Source organism: Eufriesea mexicana, unplaced genomic scaffold (assembly GCF_001483705.2).
Source record: "Eufriesea mexicana isolate 0111107269 unplaced genomic scaffold, ASM148370v2 scaffold1223, whole genome shotgun sequence".
Lineage (NCBI taxonomy): Eukaryota > Metazoa > Arthropoda > Insecta > Hymenoptera > Apidae > Eufriesea > Eufriesea mexicana.
Window position 1 is genome coordinate 79,210 of NW_016909336.1, and position 19,498 is coordinate 98,707.

At 33.0% G+C, this 19,498-nt stretch overlaps 2 protein-coding genes across 9 annotated transcripts; one reads left to right on the top strand and one right to left on the bottom strand.

Annotated features, from left to right (window-relative positions):
* Positions 1 to 2,444: 2,444 nt before the first annotated feature.
* On the bottom strand, positions 2,445 to 14,294 carry Osbp (oxysterol binding protein). Of its 8 annotated transcripts, none has more exons than XM_017900449.1 (12): positions 14,248 to 14,294; positions 12,817 to 12,978; positions 10,968 to 11,033; positions 8,607 to 8,812; positions 6,801 to 7,051; positions 6,273 to 6,465; positions 4,483 to 4,763; positions 4,147 to 4,382; positions 3,795 to 4,071; positions 3,328 to 3,707; positions 3,029 to 3,249; positions 2,445 to 2,941 (listed from the first exon to the last, which is right to left on the bottom strand). In XM_017900449.1, exons 2-12 carry the CDS (start codon positions 12,942 to 12,944, stop codon positions 2,799 to 2,801), a joined length of 2,382 nt encoding a protein of 793 aa, XP_017755938.1. In that variant the 5' UTR covers positions 12,945 to 12,978; positions 14,248 to 14,294; the 3' UTR covers positions 2,445 to 2,798. The 8 variants fall into 8 exon arrangements, with proteins under 8 accessions (XP_017755938.1, XP_017755937.1, XP_017755939.1 ...); XM_017900448.1 differs by lacking the exon at positions 14,248 to 14,294 and adding an exon at positions 14,059 to 14,130; XM_017900450.1 differs by lacking the exon at positions 14,248 to 14,294 and adding an exon at positions 13,923 to 13,940.
* A 3,018-nt stretch (positions 14,295 to 17,312) lies between these two features.
* SppL (signal peptide peptidase-like protein) lies at positions 17,313 to 19,391 on the top strand. The gene is made up of 7 exons (XM_017900455.1): positions 17,313 to 17,387; positions 17,471 to 17,535; positions 17,608 to 17,756; positions 17,858 to 18,171; positions 18,263 to 18,606; positions 18,683 to 19,108; positions 19,183 to 19,391. Exons 3-7 carry the CDS (start codon positions 17,728 to 17,730, stop codon positions 19,249 to 19,251), a joined length of 1,182 nt encoding a protein of 393 aa, XP_017755944.1. The 5' UTR covers positions 17,313 to 17,387; positions 17,471 to 17,535; positions 17,608 to 17,727; the 3' UTR covers positions 19,252 to 19,391.
* Positions 19,392 to 19,498: the final 107 nt, after the last annotated feature.

Here is a 19,498-nt window from a genome sequence, read left to right on the forward strand (position 1 = left end):
TCGCCATGCGCTCTCGGCGTGTATTACTACGCGTGACGTCACCCGTTACTGACGCCGCGCGCATGTCGGTTAAATTCACCGAATATCCGGTAAAACTGTAGAAATGAAAATATCGGCGTATCTATCACGTTGTCTTCTTCTTAATTATGATAAACAAGAAATTCTTAGTATATATTTAACTTATACGTCATAAAATCAATGGCTATACTTTATTGGAACATGGAACTAATCGCGAGAAACACTGAATAAAAGAGAAAATTTTTGATAAACTAGTCATTCAAGATCAAACATTTTTCCGTTTCTCATTTTAAATCAATTTTAATAACAAACTTTCTTTATGTTCAATAGAAATTGACTTTATTTTTCATAATATAAAAATGATAGAAGTAATAAAAATTACATAAAAGATAATAATTTCGCGTTAGAATAAAAAGTAAACTAAAACGAAACAAAATAACATTCCAGTGTATTCCATTGTAGCGCGCGAGATATCAAATCATGATTTTCAGTAACGATAAGTAAATGGATCAACCACTGGATAGCAATGAAATATTCAACGATAAATATTACCCGTTCAAGATCGTTTTTAATTTGTTACAATAAATCAATACAATTTGTTTGATGGAACAAAAGACTACGGTTATTTATCGTATAAATAATTGCACCATTTGTGCGACCAACGGGTGTTACATAGGAGATGCCAAAAGGCAAATTATGTGAATGCTACGAAGATATTTTCGATTTTGTAGCGAAGCATTTTGTATTTACCGTTCCACACGAATAGCTAATGTACAAGCACTATATAATTCAAACATCTGTTCTATCCGTCTTATTGTATTTTCTTTAAATTATTTATTTTATAGTTAATTTGTATTTATATGTATACAGATATATCTGGTTATAATCAACTATTAAAATTATAATACAGCCAAATACTTAATTATAACAATCATTGTAAACATTGGTTGCAAGCTAGATGTTCCGTTTAATATCGTCCTATACAGACTGAAATATATAGTTATCAATATACAAATACTATGAACGGAACAACTGTATGATGTGCTCATAAGAGGGATACACAATAGGTTTTATTAATTACCATATGTACATACGGGCATACATATATGCATGCATACATACATACAAACATCATCATACATACATTCATACATACATACATACGCACGTACGCAATCATTCGCGCAGTTTGTACCTGTGTATGGATGTGTGCGTCTCTACATACTGTAGCTTGGAAAAAGGATTTCAGCTTTAATGAGTGGTAATGGTTGAGTTGAAGCGATTTCTTTACAAAAAGAATAAAAGGAAAAAAAGGAAAAAAAAGAAAGATTTGGAGAAAAAGAACAATTTACTATAACTTATGAGCCTTTCAATATGACATTAAACTCTTTTCACACTCTTCCCGTAATAATATTGATTATGTTTTGTAACATTAGCTCGACGGAGTGTATAGTAATTAGACTGGTTAGATAACCAGTCAATATTTTGTGGAACATTCAATAGTCTACGCCTGCATGGAAAATTGCAGAAATTTGGAAGCATACTCATTTATATCATCTGTTTCTTCTTTCTTATTTTGTTGTATGTTAGTAGTACAAATACTACTTTCGTATGAATCATTGAGATTAAATCTCAACATATTGAATTCTCTCGTTGTTACGAACACTTTATCCGCAGGAACATTTCTTTCGTAGCGGTTACAGATTGTCGTATCAACGTAAACGAGTGCCGCTTCTTATCCAATTTTTGTGCAAAGGTTAAGACGTGGCAGTCGAATGAACAGTCTGGCCGCACCACACGTGTAAATAACCAATATGTAAAAACGTGTCACCTATCAATATCTACTTTAAATAATTCAGTAAGGCTTTAAACATATTCAACGCGATTATGTCTTATTTCTGATTTACTCAGCAATACTATTATAAATTTGTTTTCAATTCTTTTTTAAATATCCTCAGCATCGCGTCAAGCATCAAAAATACATTTTACAGTCTATGTAAGTACTTTCCGCGATGGATACGTGATAATCGTGTATCAGACAGTTATGGCAATCTTCCGTAGTTGCTGTTACGATCGGTTTTTTGGAACTCACGAATTCAGTTCCATTTCTAAAAAAAATGTGATTTAAATATATATAAATTCGTTTAGAACAAATTATGAATACTGTAATTATATTAAGTGGGTTCTCGTATTCAACTTAAACTTCCAGTAACTATAGTTTTAATTTCTAATGTATTAATGTTCTCGTAATAAAAATTATCAATCTTATTGCTATTTCAGTTGTGTACTGAATTAACAAAATTTTCGCAAATTATTTACTTATTAATTATATCTCAACTTTTGCGAATGTATTATGATACATTTAGCTTAGTAATGGAACCTAATAATACAGAAAATTTTTAAGTCTATATAAACATTGTATGCAAAGCATTGATTGGGCCATGTGGATTGTATACAATAATATTCTTGGTTGTTTAGAAAAATGGATAAAAGATTAATGCAACGGTAATATAAAGAGACAGAAGGATATGTAGGAGAATGGAAACAATGACATACTACAAAAACGCTTGTTTTATGTGTTAGAATGCCAACTTCGACCAGTTCATTGGAAGAAATAATGACTGAACCATGTCACCTAACAAACCCACTATATCATGTCAGCATTTTTTTTTCTTTAGAAGCAGTGATCGACTAAAATCGACTATCTTCACTTAAAACAAATCCAAATATTTCTGCACTGTATATTGGCGGTCACAATATTTATATAATTATATAATAAGCTAAAATATGTTTGGACATCGTGACCAATCACCTTTACTCTTACACTCCCAGTATTCACCACCGTATACGTAACACAGACTGTCCGTATATGGATCCTGCTCTTTCTTAAACCATAAAGGTTCATAAGTTTCATATGGTAAACCTAACATAAAATAAATTTTCAGTTATGAAATATTTGACTGTTACACAATTTTTTTTTTAAATTAGTTTAAAAGATATTTAACAATACCTTGAGCGGCTGCTTTTTCAGCATCATGTTCCCGAGCACGACGAACAGTTCTTTGCTTTTCTTCTAACCGAAGTTTTTCTGCATTTGCTTCGTCCCATTCGCCATTTTCCATTAATCTTTGATCAGGCCTAAATCGGGAATCTGTTGGAGCTATACCTTCCTCAGGCTCATTAAGTTGACACGCTAATTCGGTAAAATTATAATACTTTTCACAATCTTCACTGTGAAAATAGAAATATTATAATATATAAAAAAACTGTAAAATTTGTATTGAACGTAAATAGTAATTAAATACTCACGGTGGCATACGACGCTTCCAAGCGAGTATGTAAGGCCCTGTTTTGTATACTGGATTATCTGGCGTACCAGATGTACTAATCACAGGAGCGATTTCTATCTTTGAGTCCCACGTACCTTGTACTACCCATTTAACTTCATTGCTTGAATTCATGACTACCCCCTTGACTTTACGTTGACTGTCTCTCGAAAAATATGAATAGGGCGTGTATTTCAAATGGCACTTGATACCTTGTTTATGATTTACAATGTCTGTATCACCACTTTGATCAACCCATAATTTTCCTACTATAATATTGTGTACAGTAGTAGTAACTTTTCGCCACGTATAATGCTGTGTACCGTCGTCCATTTCAAGATGTGCAGTTCCTAATGGTATTACCTACAATAATATGTAACAGCATTAAGTATTACATATTTATTTACAATGTGGCAAAAGATTGTTTTAAGAAAGATTTATGAAACCTACCTGCAGGTACTTTCCACGGAATTTAGATGCCATGGTAAATTCCTGCCAACAACGCCACTTTCGACCCTCGCAATGTTGCGCCAACATCGGAGGATGATGAGACACTTGTTCTGAAATTGCACGCCATCCTAAATCATCAACGCGATCACATTCATACGTTTCACCTAATAAAGGATTAAAAGGTTTGCCTGTTCTGGAAGAAGTTGTGGAATAACTAGATATAGTAAATGCAGCAACATAAGCCATTTGTTCATAGCTATCTGTACATTCTGCTGCCCTACAAAGAATTACAATAAATATTTCTTTTATTTATATTATCTAACAATTTAATACAAATTTGAATACAAAATACCTGTCAAGAATATCTGCATATTCATAATCTTCTGTAAGCCGTTGAAGCATACTAAGTGGCTCAGAAAAATTGACAGGCATTGGAATTTTCGACAAATCTTTGCCAATACAATTTTTCATGATACTCCATAAGTTTAATGGATAATTTGGTTTATCAGGTACCCTGATTCTCCGTTTTCGTTTAAAACCTGTTACCCCGGTGCTGCCACTGCTGCCATTGTTGGATTCCCAATTTGTCTAATATAAAATGCATAAAATTTGATGGAAATTAATAAAATTAATTGTATGTTAGTTTAATTAAAGTTCTATAATTAAATGGTAAACAAGATTCACTTACATTGTCCAGATTGTCTGTATTTGCAGCAGTGGTAGGAGTTACTACTGTAGAATCGGTCACAATGCGAAAGGAGTTCGTAGTAGCAGTGTCTGACAAGGGCAAAGGTGTCTGATCTCCTTCTGAGCTAGAGCCATCATCACTACCTTGAGAGTCAGTTCGATCTCTTGAATTATTTGCTGGGACACCAGGTATACTTAAAGTAAAAGTATCAGATTCCTGTGCATCATAAAATTCTGCATTATCTTCTTCGTCTTCTGATGGAGAAGTTGTAACTGTTGTATCTATAACCATAACCAAAATTTTACTTAGTTACACTAAACAGATAATTAAATAAGTAACATATATATGCAGAGCTAAATGAGATTTAGTTGATCAATAAAACAGTTATTCAATTACAATCTTATAGCAAATTACAAATTTCAAACTGATAAGAAATCTTCGTTTATCGTGATTTATATTATATCTTAAAATTAAAAATAAAACGCGATACGCGAATGGAAAATATAGGAAAAGTTATCATTATGATTACGCAATGAAACGTATATTTCGCGCCAACGAAAAATATAACAGAAAGAACGAGAAATTTGTAAACCTATATAACCACACATGTCACTATTTAAATTTAATACACTATTTCACCGTTTCAAAATATATTTTAACCCCACCTCTATTCTTATTATTCGTATCACTACCCTCTCTAACCGATTAAATCGTGGTACGACAACTACTGTTGCCATTAAATTATACCGTCCTCTACCCCCTCCAATATCGGTCCACACCTGCAGTACTGGTTAAAGTAACGGATAATGGAATCACTAAAGATGCTCGTACACTGATTTTTTTACAGGCAACTACAATGTACCACGCATTAGGTTATGCTATGTTCGAAGATCAATTTGGCGCTCTCATGTATTTGGCTCTTGCTAAAACTTGATTGAAGCTGCGGACCGTTATGAATTGTTGATGACAAACTTTTCCCCTTCACTCCGTTTAACTATCGGTTTAACATTTCTTCACTGATTCTTTCAAACACAGTCGTTGAGAATTTCGACACTCGGTTCAGTTTATCACATTAAATTTAATGGTGGAAGCACGAAAAAAAACTGTCAAAAAAAATTCGTACAAAACGGATTCGCAAGGCCATCTGAGGTCTGATTAAGCACCAAACTTGGGAGAAATGAAAGCATACCCGTGCGTATGTATATATGTATATATATCTATATGTATGTAAATGTACATATAAGCCTTGTATACATTACTGTAATATGCCATACAATATAGTAAAATATACTGCACGTCTTGCATGCATAGACTTTAAGCTATATAAGTTAGGACACCATTCAAATCAAGTGGAGTTTCACGACTGCCATCTGGTTAGAGAACGATAAGGCACACGAAGGCGCGAAAACTCAAATGCACGTGCTACACAAGAAAGCGTTGTCAACAAGCAGTCGTGTATGTAGTAAGCAAATATGTAGCTGTGCACTAACATCGGATAAATACAGCATCACTCACTGAATTGACTAGCAGATACTAGCACATGTAACTATGCGTGTGTAACTTACATTTCTATTAGAGTCTCAGTCAATGTTACAAAGTTAAAAAGGTCTATAACACAATCAGAGCATTATCCAAACAAAGTACAAAGGTTTTTGACACAGCGTGAACAATAAACGAGTATTGAAGTTAGTCCTTTTTAGCATCACCATACCCAACAGTACCTCACATCGTTGCACCAAAAAACTAATTACAGCATTACCAATCGTATTAATATAAAAAAGAATTATTACGCGAAGGCCTGTGCCCCCCTCCTGGAACTGCCGAAGGTAAGGCGTGTTGTGCAGCCTCTTCCAAATGAGAGTGCTGTCTAGCTAATTGTTCAACCATTTTTTCTATTCGTTCTTTTTGATCACGCTCATGTTGCAGCATTTTCTTCCACTTTGGTTCTTGTTGCTGAGCTAGTTGCAAATATTCATTGCTTGCCTGAAATCAGAAATCGCTCTAGTTTTCTACGCGATCGTTATACCTTTAAAACCATTTGATACTTCATAATTAATAATAATCGAATAATCTTTTTTACAATAAAATTTGACAAAAATATCGTAAATGACTAGTATTCTGTAAACTAATGACATAAAAAATTATACTGTTAAATTAAAAATTGTTGAAAGAACTCAATTATCCTATACAGACTTCTTGAATACGATATTTAGCACTAACGCAATATAGTTGCTCTGCACAACGAATAGGCTAATTTTATACATTGGCCAGAAATTTTTCACGAGTATATTAATCTTAACGAAGGCCTTTCAACTTACATTAACCATAGCACCGGCCGCGATGCGAAAAAGCGTGGCCCGTTCACTGACTGTCTTTATTTTCGCTGCTAATTCAACCGACGGAGGTTCCAATGCTTCGAGTTCATTTAAAATTCGTTGAAGCATGGTTCCTCTCTTTATTAGTAAATCATTACAGGCCTGCAAGTTTTCTAAACGTTGAGACAAGTCCTTCACCGAGACTTGTTCTGGCTTTTGAATGTCGATAACCTGGAACTCTTCCTCCTCTTCTTCTGAAATCAATTTTAACCTTACATAACATAACTGTTTTAACATTTCTTACAAAGAATACAATTTTCATTGAATCTTCAACCGATATTTTATTAACAGTAGGACTAACAAACTAGTTAAAGCGACTAACTTTAAATTTTTCATTCTTCCAATTATTATTATATCGCTTGAATTATTGTTGACAATATATACTAGATTTAACTACAAATTAACAGCTTTAGCCTTAAAAATTGCAGAGATATATCCAAAAAGAGGACATATCTATGACTCAACATCACGTAAAAGTTTATGACGATACGAAAGTACACTTAATTAAGCGACTGAGTCAATTTGTTGCGAGTTATGATTTATAGGTTGAAGATAAAACGGGTAGATGAGCATATCAAATTACAAATATATAAATACTCATATACATTGTTTAGTGAATACAAAAAATTACTATACAGCCATGAACATCGATAACAAAAGAAAACACACGATAAATGTAGATCAAGTATTAATTATTCGCAATGGAACGTGCTGTCTTTCTCTTTGTTTGATTTATCGCTTTGACTTCCTTGTACGTTATCTTTTTATTCAAACGTTTTAATTACTAGGAAGTTTCTAGAGTTTCGAACATTCCAATATCTTTGAAACACTATTGAAAGCGATAGTACAATTCTAAGAAAGAAATCGATTATTCTGTAAAAATTGTTTGCTCATTATTAATTATAATTTACATATCATGAAATATAACACATCTTTAGATAACAGTTGTTAAAATTGAGATCTGTTTTGTATAACAAATAATCGAATATTTTACCCTTCTAAATAAAACAATATTCAGAATGATCAGTCATTAAAAACATATGAATTAATTGTATCTGACTCTAAATTGCAATAAAGATTTACATTATTATATAATTGTATCTCGTGCCTTAAATCATCATTTAACTACCACTGCGTGAAAAAATGTACTGGCTATCAATGGTGTACATGTTAGAAGAGTTACTATAGTCAATTGACTTTAATGCTATTTTATACAGCTTGCAAACTGTTAATAGGTTCATTGGTTGAAGATAGCAATTGATTCCTAGCCAGAATCAGCATCCAGTAAAATATAAGAGAGAAAGAATCAGTTATAAAATTCTAGCTGGGTATTATTTATCAGACTTTACAGATAACTACTCAGTTATGCCACTAAATTGCTAATATCGTTTACGGCCGGCTAATACCATTTGCAAATCTAATAATCACAATAAGAGCCACCTACTGTTCAATCAGTCTAATAAATACGACCATCATAGTTCTCGAATAGAATTCAAGATTCAATGCAGTTTGAAGATTGGAGATTACAAAATCATTTCTTTTACCGGATGATTAGATTTCTTCCTTTTAAGAGGTCTCTTCCCTCTTTTTACGTTCACTAATTTCGCCCGACTCTCTGAAATCTTCAGCCGAAGATCCCAATCCAAATTTTTACCTAAATTACCACATGATCAATAAAGTTAACGATTGATTCTTTCTCTCTGTCATAAATGCGTAATAGCAATAGGATGATCATTCCTTGATACAGACCAGATTCCATGGCCTGGATAGCCTTGACCTTCGCTAACTCGAGGGCCGTGACCCATTGCTGACGTTCTACCTCTGTCGCTGCCTTGATATGGAAGGTTTGCGTGCCACCGTTGCTCACAACGAACGTGCAAGCGTCCACGGTGTGTATTAAGGCCCCGTGCAAGGATATCGTGCCACGGCACGTGTGTAACATCTCCGCCGGATTTCTAAACAGAGAAGAGAAATGGCGACAGTTCCGCGGGCATATTCTTCAGTTGCTGGAGAACCGAATGACACAGAGAAAGACAGACGTGAGTTTGTAAATTAGTCGTTTGCTGCACCTAATGCAAGTCTGAGGTTTATCCAAGCCAAAAATAGAACACTTCCGGTTCGCCCAGAAAATGATTACATGTAATCAGATTATACGCACGCAGGAATTATACATGCTACCGTGAAAGCAATTAATTCAAATTCTTTGCACACTCTAAATTACACAAGTGGAGATCTTAATCTGGACTTAATCTGAAAGAAAGCAATAGATCAAGTATGATAATTATACATTACAATGAAACGAAACTTGTGCAAATAAAATACCATTATCTCATCCAAGTCTAGCATCGGTGCAAAGAATTCCCTTTGTCTGATTATGTACAGAGAGCTGGATCTAGCTAGTGACTAATCGCGATTTCTTGCAGCAATTCTGTAGAAGCATCGGAGATCTCGTTGCACTACTTAACTGGATACTTTCACCGTAACATGTAATACCATAGCAAACCAAATGAACATACGATAGTCTGTGTTAATCTGTGACACTGTGGTATGTATGCGCAAAGAGCATAGAAAACGAAGTTCGTGTAAATATTAGTGGGATCGATTACTCTTTTCCAAGCAGTCCCATTACCATTTGGTCCGATTATACGCCACCGTATTTTCTTACACACAATCTACAATCAAAAGAGGATCCCAATAGTGTAATTTGGTGAATAGAAAATCAAGAGCCGGCCTGATGATTGAAAGAAGGGGAAAGAGATAGCTCGCGGATCGTGTCATGCACTTTAGGGTCAGTGGAATTAAATCTAACACGCAAGGGATCGAGACTTTGTACACGACGAAAGAATAACCATACTCATGCTAACGCGTTCAGAAATTATTATTGCATATTGTCCGCATAGATCACAGGCACTCGCGCAATTATTTTTACTTTGATTTTCTTCCTCTGAAAGTCTATCGTGAAGATCTGCAGAACTCCTCGTCTTTCTATTGCGAATTTTTAACAGTAAATTATATATATGTATTCTTAACCATGTGTTTTACTTTTGTGTGAGGTACATGTATGTAATACAAGTCTATCGATTGTAGAGATTCGTGTGGGTTCGATGGACGGGAAAAGTGCGGGTGTAAAACGTACAAACATAAATTGTGCGCATAAATAAGACATCGAAGGAACGAGACAAAGCTCATAAAAAAGTGAAATAGAAAATATTGACCGTCATTGTGTCGGGCACAGGTCTAGACGTAATTAGCGAACGATCAAATAAAATGACTCAGCTAAACATAACACTTTAATACAAATTGAAACATAATTATAGTGCAACGTATCTTAGAAGGTCTAATATATGCTTTTACTGACCGGAAATTCTAGCTGACTGAACATTTTTATTGTTATTATAAAATACTGGAGAAACTCATTTTTACGCGTGCTGTGTAAGGTAGAAAATGAGTCTGCAGGAGCAAGTTCGTAATAAACGTGGCAATAAAGATCAATCGGTAGAAGTGAATGGTTCTTTTTCCCTTAAATGTACTCGACGAATTAAGATTATCGGCATTCGCCGATACCAGCTCATCTATTTGTGCTATAATTATTTCTTGGAACATTCCCAACGAGCCAGTAAAAGCTTCACACATTCTGTGAAGACCTTCAGGATATCTCCTGAACGCAACTGGAGCTACCAACAAAATGAAGCCGTGTGTCTTATATCGCGATAAACATGTATATACGCACGTATATATGTACACATAGAACATAAAAATATACAATTTTTAATATCGTTTAGTGTGAAATTCTTGAGATTTAATTTAAGAAGAGGGTAGGGGGTCAGGATGAGGGGGATTGTTTGGTAAATTAGATCCATGGCGATGGTAAGAAATGGTCAGGAAGCAAGTAAAATTATTAGGAACATTGACAATACTGTATTAATAATACTTAGCTCAAATATATATATGTATATATATAATGATATAAATATATACATATATATAATATGGCAAGGACTGTATAATGAAATGAGAATGAAACTCGAACATCGTCTTTGTCTGTTTTAATTAAAAGTTTGATTCAAAGAAGAGTCAGGATATTTCGGCTTTTTCGATAATTTTACTTACTCGGAGGCTCTGCCAGCCTTCCGCTTGCGTCGTGTTGATATCTTTGGCCCCCCTGTTGGTTCAGCCCTAAACAGTCCATAAAACAAATAGACCCCGTTCACATTGTGTAACATTGTATCAAAGCGATATTTTTTTTACTGTTTCGAGAAAAAAATGTATCTCTGTCGCTGTTTATCCTACGCGGATTCTCGCGATACTGTGATGTTCCTTCTGGATTTTATATTTGTTTCGTCGATTGCTTTTCCTCACTCGCCCTCTTTCTCTCTTAATCTCTTTCGCTCTCTCCCTCTCTCTCTGTTTCTCTCTTCTTTTTATATAGCATCAGTGCAACCATCACGTTCGTGCGTTGCGTGTACACACTTTGTGCGAGAAGCGTTTCAACGTTCACGAAGTTGAGGTTCGTGTAAAAATAAAATTGCAGGACATACTGTTTTTGCAATTTGGAAAGGCATTGCAAACTCAAATCACACAACTGTGCCAAGCGGAAAATTAAAAGAAGATCTAGGCATGTTGTCAGGGAACGCGGATGTTCTAAATATAAAGAAATTGAATAGTGGAATCTTTAACGCATATATATATATAGATGTATATTATATTTGTTAGAACTCTCTCACCTGTATCCACAACCGGTAACTAACCGAAAAACTGAAATTCATCCGCGTTAAAAAACTTTGTGAACTTTACGTGATTAATGATGATTAAATGAAATTTCACAGTCTTACAACTCTCCCACAAACAGTATACGAAAGTAAATGAATGAAATCATTGAACATAAAATCTTGCTATACTGAAAAAAAAGAGTAGAAGGCAAATATGCAATAAATTTTCTCTGATGCGTGTGATAAATGTAAATGAGTATATATACAAAATATGCGGTCTTTCCAACCAATCCATATTTCTTTCAATGCTTTCTAATCTTTTTAACGTAGATTTCAACACGTTCTGTGGCACGTACATGCTCAGGATGTTGCTCAAACTAAAATGGGTAAGTATGGAATATGTAAACATGAGTTTTGGACGAAACTATGATTAAATTCATAAATTAAATATACTTGGATAAACCATATCAATAATATCCATGATTGAGCCTGCACTGGCTGCTTATATACATGCAACTTCAAACTGTTAAATGTTTAGTATCGTACTTTATTTCTTGTGTTTTTAACGCAAACTGCTTAAGGCACTGATAGAATCACAAGCATGATCCAACGTTATGTTAGATATGTAATCCAAAGCTGTCCCATAAATTTGTTTCATATGTTCATATGTTTTTTATATATTCCATAACATTATTTTATTTATAATAATACGTATTATGTAAGTGATATATGCATTTGTAAGCATGCATGTATACGTTTGTAAGCACAACACTATATTTATATATTACAATTTCAAATAAATAATGAGTTCTCTTAAAGAATTTACATCTCCTTTTTATTTAATTAGAACTAAGATATTATAAACTGAACTAGTTATTATTATATTTCTATCTAACAGATGGCTAAGAAAGGTTATACAAATGATCATCATTATTTCTTTCCAAATTGTACTTTCAATACAAAATAAAATTAAAGGTGTTGCTTTATAGGAAAGGAAATATAGTACAAGTACAATGCTTTAAAGTATGCATGATAATTAAGAAAAAAGGAACAGCTCTGTATTGTATCTGAATGAATTTTCTTCCATAATAATTGTTATTATTGTGCTGTTAAAAAAACAGCAAGATTACGAGATGAAAATTGTTAAAGAAATATTCGTATAACGAATACTAATTACATCGATTTATACGATTTATACGCAGGTAAAAGTGAAATAACTAAAATGAAATTACTGACATATAAGAAACTACCTGTAATACGACAGTAGGCCATTTGACAGGACGAACCACCTTCGTTGATAACCTTTTAAATAATTAGTCCATTTAAAGAGCCAGCCTTTCATCTCCTGTGTACCGTGTTGAGCCTTCGGATCACCCATTTTAGTATACGTTGCGTGCTCACACGTGTTTTTCCTGAAATTATAATGCACTCCAATATTTGCGTACACATCACCCGTGTCGTACAGCCACCATTTTGATATTCCTCTAGCCCACAGACTGTGCGCTCTTAGATCGAAATTGTACTTATACACACTGTTCGTAAGTTCTCAATACACCAGCAGCGATACCAACAGACTCGAAAGCGTGCCTTAAAAGCACGGTATTCGGAAACAGTATGGGTCTTCTTTTTACACGACGTGGTAACCCGCCACGTTCCTCAGTGTCGGCGCCTAACCTTTATTACCAAGTCACCTATATAATGCTCGTATTCGTATATACGAACACATACAAATTTGATTATAGGTAATCTGTGATTTTGCAAATTTCTTGAAGCTTTTTCCTTTGCTGTTTCCTTCTATTTCCATGGGAAAAAATATTGATTGAACATAATACGAGCGAAAACAATAATTGATAACTTGAATGATACGAAATTTTTGCACGATGAATTTTGAAACAAATTATAATAAAGGTTTTTCGAATATGTAACATATGTTGTCTTTCTTGCTTTGCATCATTTAGGCTGTATTCAACTAGGTTTTAAATTAACAAAAAGTTGCTAGTTCGTGTCAAAATGAGAGGAATCATATAGGGCTACTGTCATTTTTGACGTTTTCCTATTAATCTTAATGGGTATGATATAATAATTTCTTTATATGTCACACTCGTGTTACAATCTTAGTAGACAATAATGACCGTGGAACGTGATATTATTTGATGTCATGTGGATTTATTTATTACGCGACAGGAATTAACGAAATTTTTTACGTACTTCTTGGAACGGATACGCCAACGAAAATATATTCGTTCTGTCATTTGGCAAAATATTCGTACGGTCTGCTCAGACGAATTGTTCCGCTTGCGAGAAATGTCATGAAGAAGCACTCGGTACACTCTTCGATTAGATGTTTGATACTGACCATTATCTCCAAACGAAACCAAGCTCTTAATTTATCTGAGCAGATCATACAACGTAAGAAGTACTCGAGTGCCTCTTCATTCTACCGCACGGAGGATATATTACGAATTTCAATGTATTAATAACTATGTAGTCACCTCAAGTATTTGTTGTGTATATATACAAAACACAAAAATGCGAATCTTCTAATCGACTACATGTAGTAATTGTTCGAGTGAAGTAATTTAATGTTTCTTGTTTCGATAAGGTTTAATAAGTAAAGATGAGAGATAGAGTTCAATGTTATATTACTTTATCGATAAGTTGAAAATAAATGCCAACGTTACCGACTTAGCTCCCAGTTGGTCACTTAAAATGATTGCAACAGATATAGACTTGCATAAGTTTACTGAAACATAAATAAAAGTAAAGTTTGACAAATAAGTGTAATAAAAATGTATTTTTATAACGTTTATGCTAAAGTAATAAATAAAATGGTAAATGTTGAATATTATAAATTAATAACTGTCTAATAATGTTAAGAAAGAACCATTAAATGCTCATACAAAATTTTAAATTACATAGATCACTTATAAATGTGTGATATTCAAATAAAATTACATTTTATTCAAGAAAATTTGTCACGTGTGCAAGTTCAATTTCTTGTAGCACAAATCTGTTTCCTTCTACCATAGACAAGATACAATATAGATCCAAGACTTACAACATTTTAATGTTATAAATTGTAAGATCTTAAGAAACTCTAGCATTCTTATAATTTTTATGTCGTTTTCAATGTTACTGATACAGCGTATTTAGGATGAAAAAACTAGTAGCAGTTGTAATTGTAGTCAAATGTAATAAAAATTACTTATTTAAAAAATAAAATTCAGAATAGTATGATTGTACATGTACAATGCGAGTATTTAAGTATGATAATTTTAGGCCTTGATTCTTAGGTTAGTATAACTTTCCAAAAAATAATCTTTGAAAACCATACCATGTTTTGGATTTCTCTATATAGGGGTGACCACGTATCGAGACAGTTTTAAAGCCCTAGTCTTAATAGAATATAAATTTATACATTAATCTACTTGCAGTATTTCGTGTCAAAGATACGCTTGTTGATCTTTTAGAATAAAAGCAAACTTTTTTTTATAAAAATTGATTCAATTCAAATAATATGAAATAATAAATTTTAATACTCTGTTTTCACATCATCTATAGCTCCTGCTTCAAATAATCTTAGGATTCTTGTAAAAGTGGAGTAGGAGGAGAATATGAAAACCGCGGGTAAGTAAAAATTGAAAGGAAAATTGCGACACTTTCATTAATAATATAGAAATCACGCATTAATTATTAATCATTCTACATTCCATCGAATGATTCTGAACAAATTTCCAATCTACGCAATATGAAGTCTATATAAAGAATGTGCGCCTATTGTCGATTCTTTTTCCCTTATATGCACAGCGTTCGTTATTTTGCGGAAGTCAGGCGAAAATATACGACCTACCTGGGTAAAACAAAGAATGATGTTTTTATGATAGCAGAATAAAATTTATTAATTTTGGGATTTTGGTTGGAAATTTATGTCTTTAATAATCGGATAATATCAAGTCTTTTTGTCTGTATAAATATATTATTACAACAACAAAATTACAAATTTATACATTTTTTTATAAGTTAAAGCTGAATTTACGTTTCTATAGTATTAGTTTTTAGGATATACCTCAATCAGTATATTTTTAATATTTATTTATAATCAAAATAAAAACATGCTAGTTGAAAATTAAATTGACGAAATTAAGTAAATCATTTCAAATACATTGACTTTACCGACTTAGTAGTTGATATATGTTTATAACTCGAATTCGAAGAGGGCGTAAGAAACTATTAATTTTTTTCAATCGGTATTTTAATTCTGGTGACAAAAATTCTTAAAAAGTATTATATCTATATTAAATTTAATCTATGATTATTAGTTTCAATTTTATTAAATTATATGAAAGTTTTAAAAATTTAACATCTTTCAGTGATACAATTGATTAACTTAAAACTCTTTTAGTTTGTTCATTTGTTGGTAATATATAAGCTGATCACACGTGTACACTAAATATAATAATTTATAATGAATTAATATTAATACAAATTATATTTGTAAGATAAAGCTATTTTTAAATAGATTTGTTAAATGTTTAATGAACTGATCTAGATTAAATGTAGTGATCAATATAATAAAACAGTTATTAAATGAGTTATCTAGTAAAACTTTTCCTTATGATATTGAATTCAAGTAGAACAATTCTTGTATCTAAATATATTATACCAATCTAAATTTTCTTTAATTTATTAACAACAACATACACTATACATAAATATTACTTCCTTTCATCAGTTTATATTTAAAAGTTGTAAATGCTGAACCATCTAATGAATGAACCATTTCAACTACTCTTGCTTGATTTAAATATTTTTTTCATAATCATAGGGACATAATCATCCTCTGTATTATACTGTATTATACAAATAATATACATAATATACAACTATTACATAATGAAACAGAACTTTATGCGCCGACTGTTGCATGTTTCAAAATGGGATTCATTAGTTTACATGTATTTAGAGTAAAGAAAATGTTCAGTGTATTCTATTTAGAGAAAAAACATTGCTTATTTAAAAAATAAAACGAACGAACACGTTGCTTGCTATTATCACGCTCATATTAGTTTGTTAAAGTTAATGTGTTTCGAACACCCAGTAGAGAAGCTTGACGCAGGTCTGCGCCTGTCAAGCAGTTGACCTGTGTAGTTAACTGTGGTAGTTGACCGATCGCGCGCTAATATATTTTTCTCGTGTTTTCGTGTTCTCTCACAATTTTCTTGTTATCACGAAAATCGTGTGGTATACATGAGGTGATGAGAGAATTTACAGAAGGGCCACACTTCGGACCGCCCAGGTGAGATGCCTGGGTCTCTAAAATATCGCGTCGAGACATAATCTGGGGTAAGGGAGTAGCAACCTCTTGGGGCCACTGCTAGTCACGTGACCCTTCTGTTTACCAAAATGGTGTACGTCTATGTTTTACAAATAATTTTCAATTCTTTCTAATACTTGTTAGTTTGCCTGTGATACGTCCAATGAAACGAAAGCGGGATTACAGTGAACTTACCGTTAGCGTTATTATGTCGTAAATGAATAACCGTAGCTAGTATTATTGTAACTCGCGCTGCGTTTGGTTGTCATAAACGATTGTAGCGAAAGTTTGAAAGTAGCTGTAGGAAAGTGTCTTCCGTGTATAATCTCTCAATAATTTTTACTGGTGCACGTGAATTGTTGCGATTTATCGTGATTGTCTCGAATATATTTTTTGATAATACGATGACTGCCATATTAATTACAACATTTTTTTAAATCTCATCGACCTACTGGATTACTATTTTTTTACGTTTCCATCGTGGATGACTGAGCTTCGTATTTTTATGTAATTACTTCGATAGTAATTTTAATTATTCTGTTTCATTGTTTTACGTCACTGATGTCACGTTTTTATTCTATTCTTCAAAGGGGGTGACCGAAGTAATACAAGGCCTAATTTCATTACTGACAATGTTGAATGCACAGCGTTGCAGGTACAGTTTATATACTGTATTTTTGTTTTAAAGATCTTTCATACTTTAAATCTTAACATATTATTTTTACAGTGATTACAGATGATCTCTGATGTAGGTTAGTGCAAACAGAAAGCACTTTCAAATAGGACATCTAAATGTCAGAAGGTGTCCTAGCATAGCGTTTCATGCTTTGGCCAGGCATTTTTAAAAATGGCCACGTATCAAGTTGACTATCAGTGGTTAGTTTTATAATTACTATTAATTTTAGAATTAAGATGTTATTAATAAATTAAGTAGATTTTGACTAAAGTTAATATTTAATAAACAATTAATATTTTAGGGCTTATACCATAATGGATTCATCTAGAATATCCACTTTCCTAATATCAATTTTATTGATAGTCTATGGCAGTTTCCGATCTTTAAACATGGAACAGGAAGCTAGAGAAAGAGAAAAAGAAAAGGAGCGTAGTAATTTATTGACTGGAATTTTGAGTAACAATAGCACAGCAAACGCAGATGGTGCTAATGGAAGAGTTCAAACCTTAAACACAATGCATGCTCTCTGTCTACCTCTTGGTGCTTCTATTTCTCTACTTGTCATGTTTTTCTTTTTTGACAGCATGCAGATGCTTGTAGCAATTTGTACAGCTAGTAAGTTTCATAAAATAATATTTTTCATTCTATTATAATTATTATTCTCCAAATGAAGAATAGTTTCAAATCAAAGACATATATTTTGCAGTTGTAGCTGCAGTTGCATTGGCATTTCTTCTTTTACCAATGTGTCAATATATCATTAGACCATGTTCAGATGGTAATAAAATATCCTTTGGTGTCTGTGGAAGGTTCACTGGTGCAGAATTACTTTCATTTTCATTGAGTGTGAGTATAGTATGCATCTGGGTACTGACTGGGCATTGGTTACTCATGGACGCAATGGGTATGGGACTTTGTGTAGCATTCATTGCATTCATTCGATTACCTAGTCTAAAGGTATCCACCATACTATTAACTGGATTACTCATTTATGATGTCTTCTGGGTTTTCTTTTCATCCTATATATTCAGCACAAACGTAATGGTTAAGGTAAGTATCAACAAACTTATAATATATAAATATGTGTAACAAATTGTTTTTTACATTTTCATCTTGTTAATGATAGGTAGCAACTAGACCAGCAGATAATCCAGTGAATCTTGTGGCTAGGAGGCTACACTTGGGTGGTGTAGCAAGAGAAGCACCAAAACTTCCTTTACCTGGAAAATTAGTGTTTCCATCAATGCATCAAGCAGGACATTTTTCAATGTTAGGTCTTGGTGATGTTGTTATGCCAGGCCTGTTGCTTTGCTTCGTCTTACGATATGACGCGTACAAAAAGACTCAATTGTTGCCGGGTGGTTGTGAAACAGGAGTTCCACCGCCGCGTCACATTAATCGCATTAGTTATTTCCATTGTTCACTTATCGGTTATTTTCTTGGTTTACTTACTGCTACTGTAAGCTCTGAGGTGTTCAAAGCTGCGCAACCTGCCTTATTGTACCTTGTGCCCTTTACTTTATTGCCATTACTCACAATGGCATATTTAAAGGTACCTTTTACTTAATACTTCTTGTAATGTATTTTTATATAAACATCTGAAATTAATGAATGTGATATTTACAGGGAGATTTACGTCGAATGTGGAGCGAACCATTCATATCTCAACAGCCTTCCAAACATATGGAAGTTTGACAACAGTCAAGGGTTTGTGTATATTACACATTATGGGAGGAAAACTACTTGTAGAATCCCATTGTCACTTATCATAACGTCCTTATTTTTATCAATGTCATTTAATGTAAGTAATTTTTTTTTACACATGCGTCTTTTAATGCCACAATGCAAATTACGGTTTCATACATGGGAACGTAAAGGTATACTATACTACTACATTGATTTAATACAATATTAAAAATACGAGTAATAAATTTTTTTATTA

Excerpts from the sequence above, each read along its gene's own strand:
- Osbp (XM_017900442.1), bottom strand. The coding sequence starts at position 13,818 with ATGACAGAACGAATATATTTTCGTTGGCGTATCCGTTCCAAGAA. Across the intron at positions 8,813-10,967 it reads AAGGCTGGCAGAGCCTCCGA|AAATCCGGCGGAGATGTTAC; the intron begins GTAAGTAAAATT and ends TTCTCTGTTTAG. Across the intron at positions 4,072-4,146 it reads TATGCAGATATTCTTGACAG|GGCAGCAGAATGTACAGATA; the intron begins GTATTTTGTATT and ends AATTCTTTGTAG.
- SppL (XM_017900455.1), top strand. The coding sequence starts at position 17,728 with ATGGCCACGTATCAAGTTGACTATCAGTG. Across the intron at positions 17,757-17,857 it reads TATCAAGTTGACTATCAGTG|GGCTTATACCATAATGGATT; the intron begins GTTAGTTTTATA and ends TTAATATTTTAG. Across the intron at positions 18,172-18,262 it reads TGTAGCAATTTGTACAGCTA|TTGTAGCTGCAGTTGCATTG; the intron begins GTAAGTTTCATA and ends TATATTTTGCAG.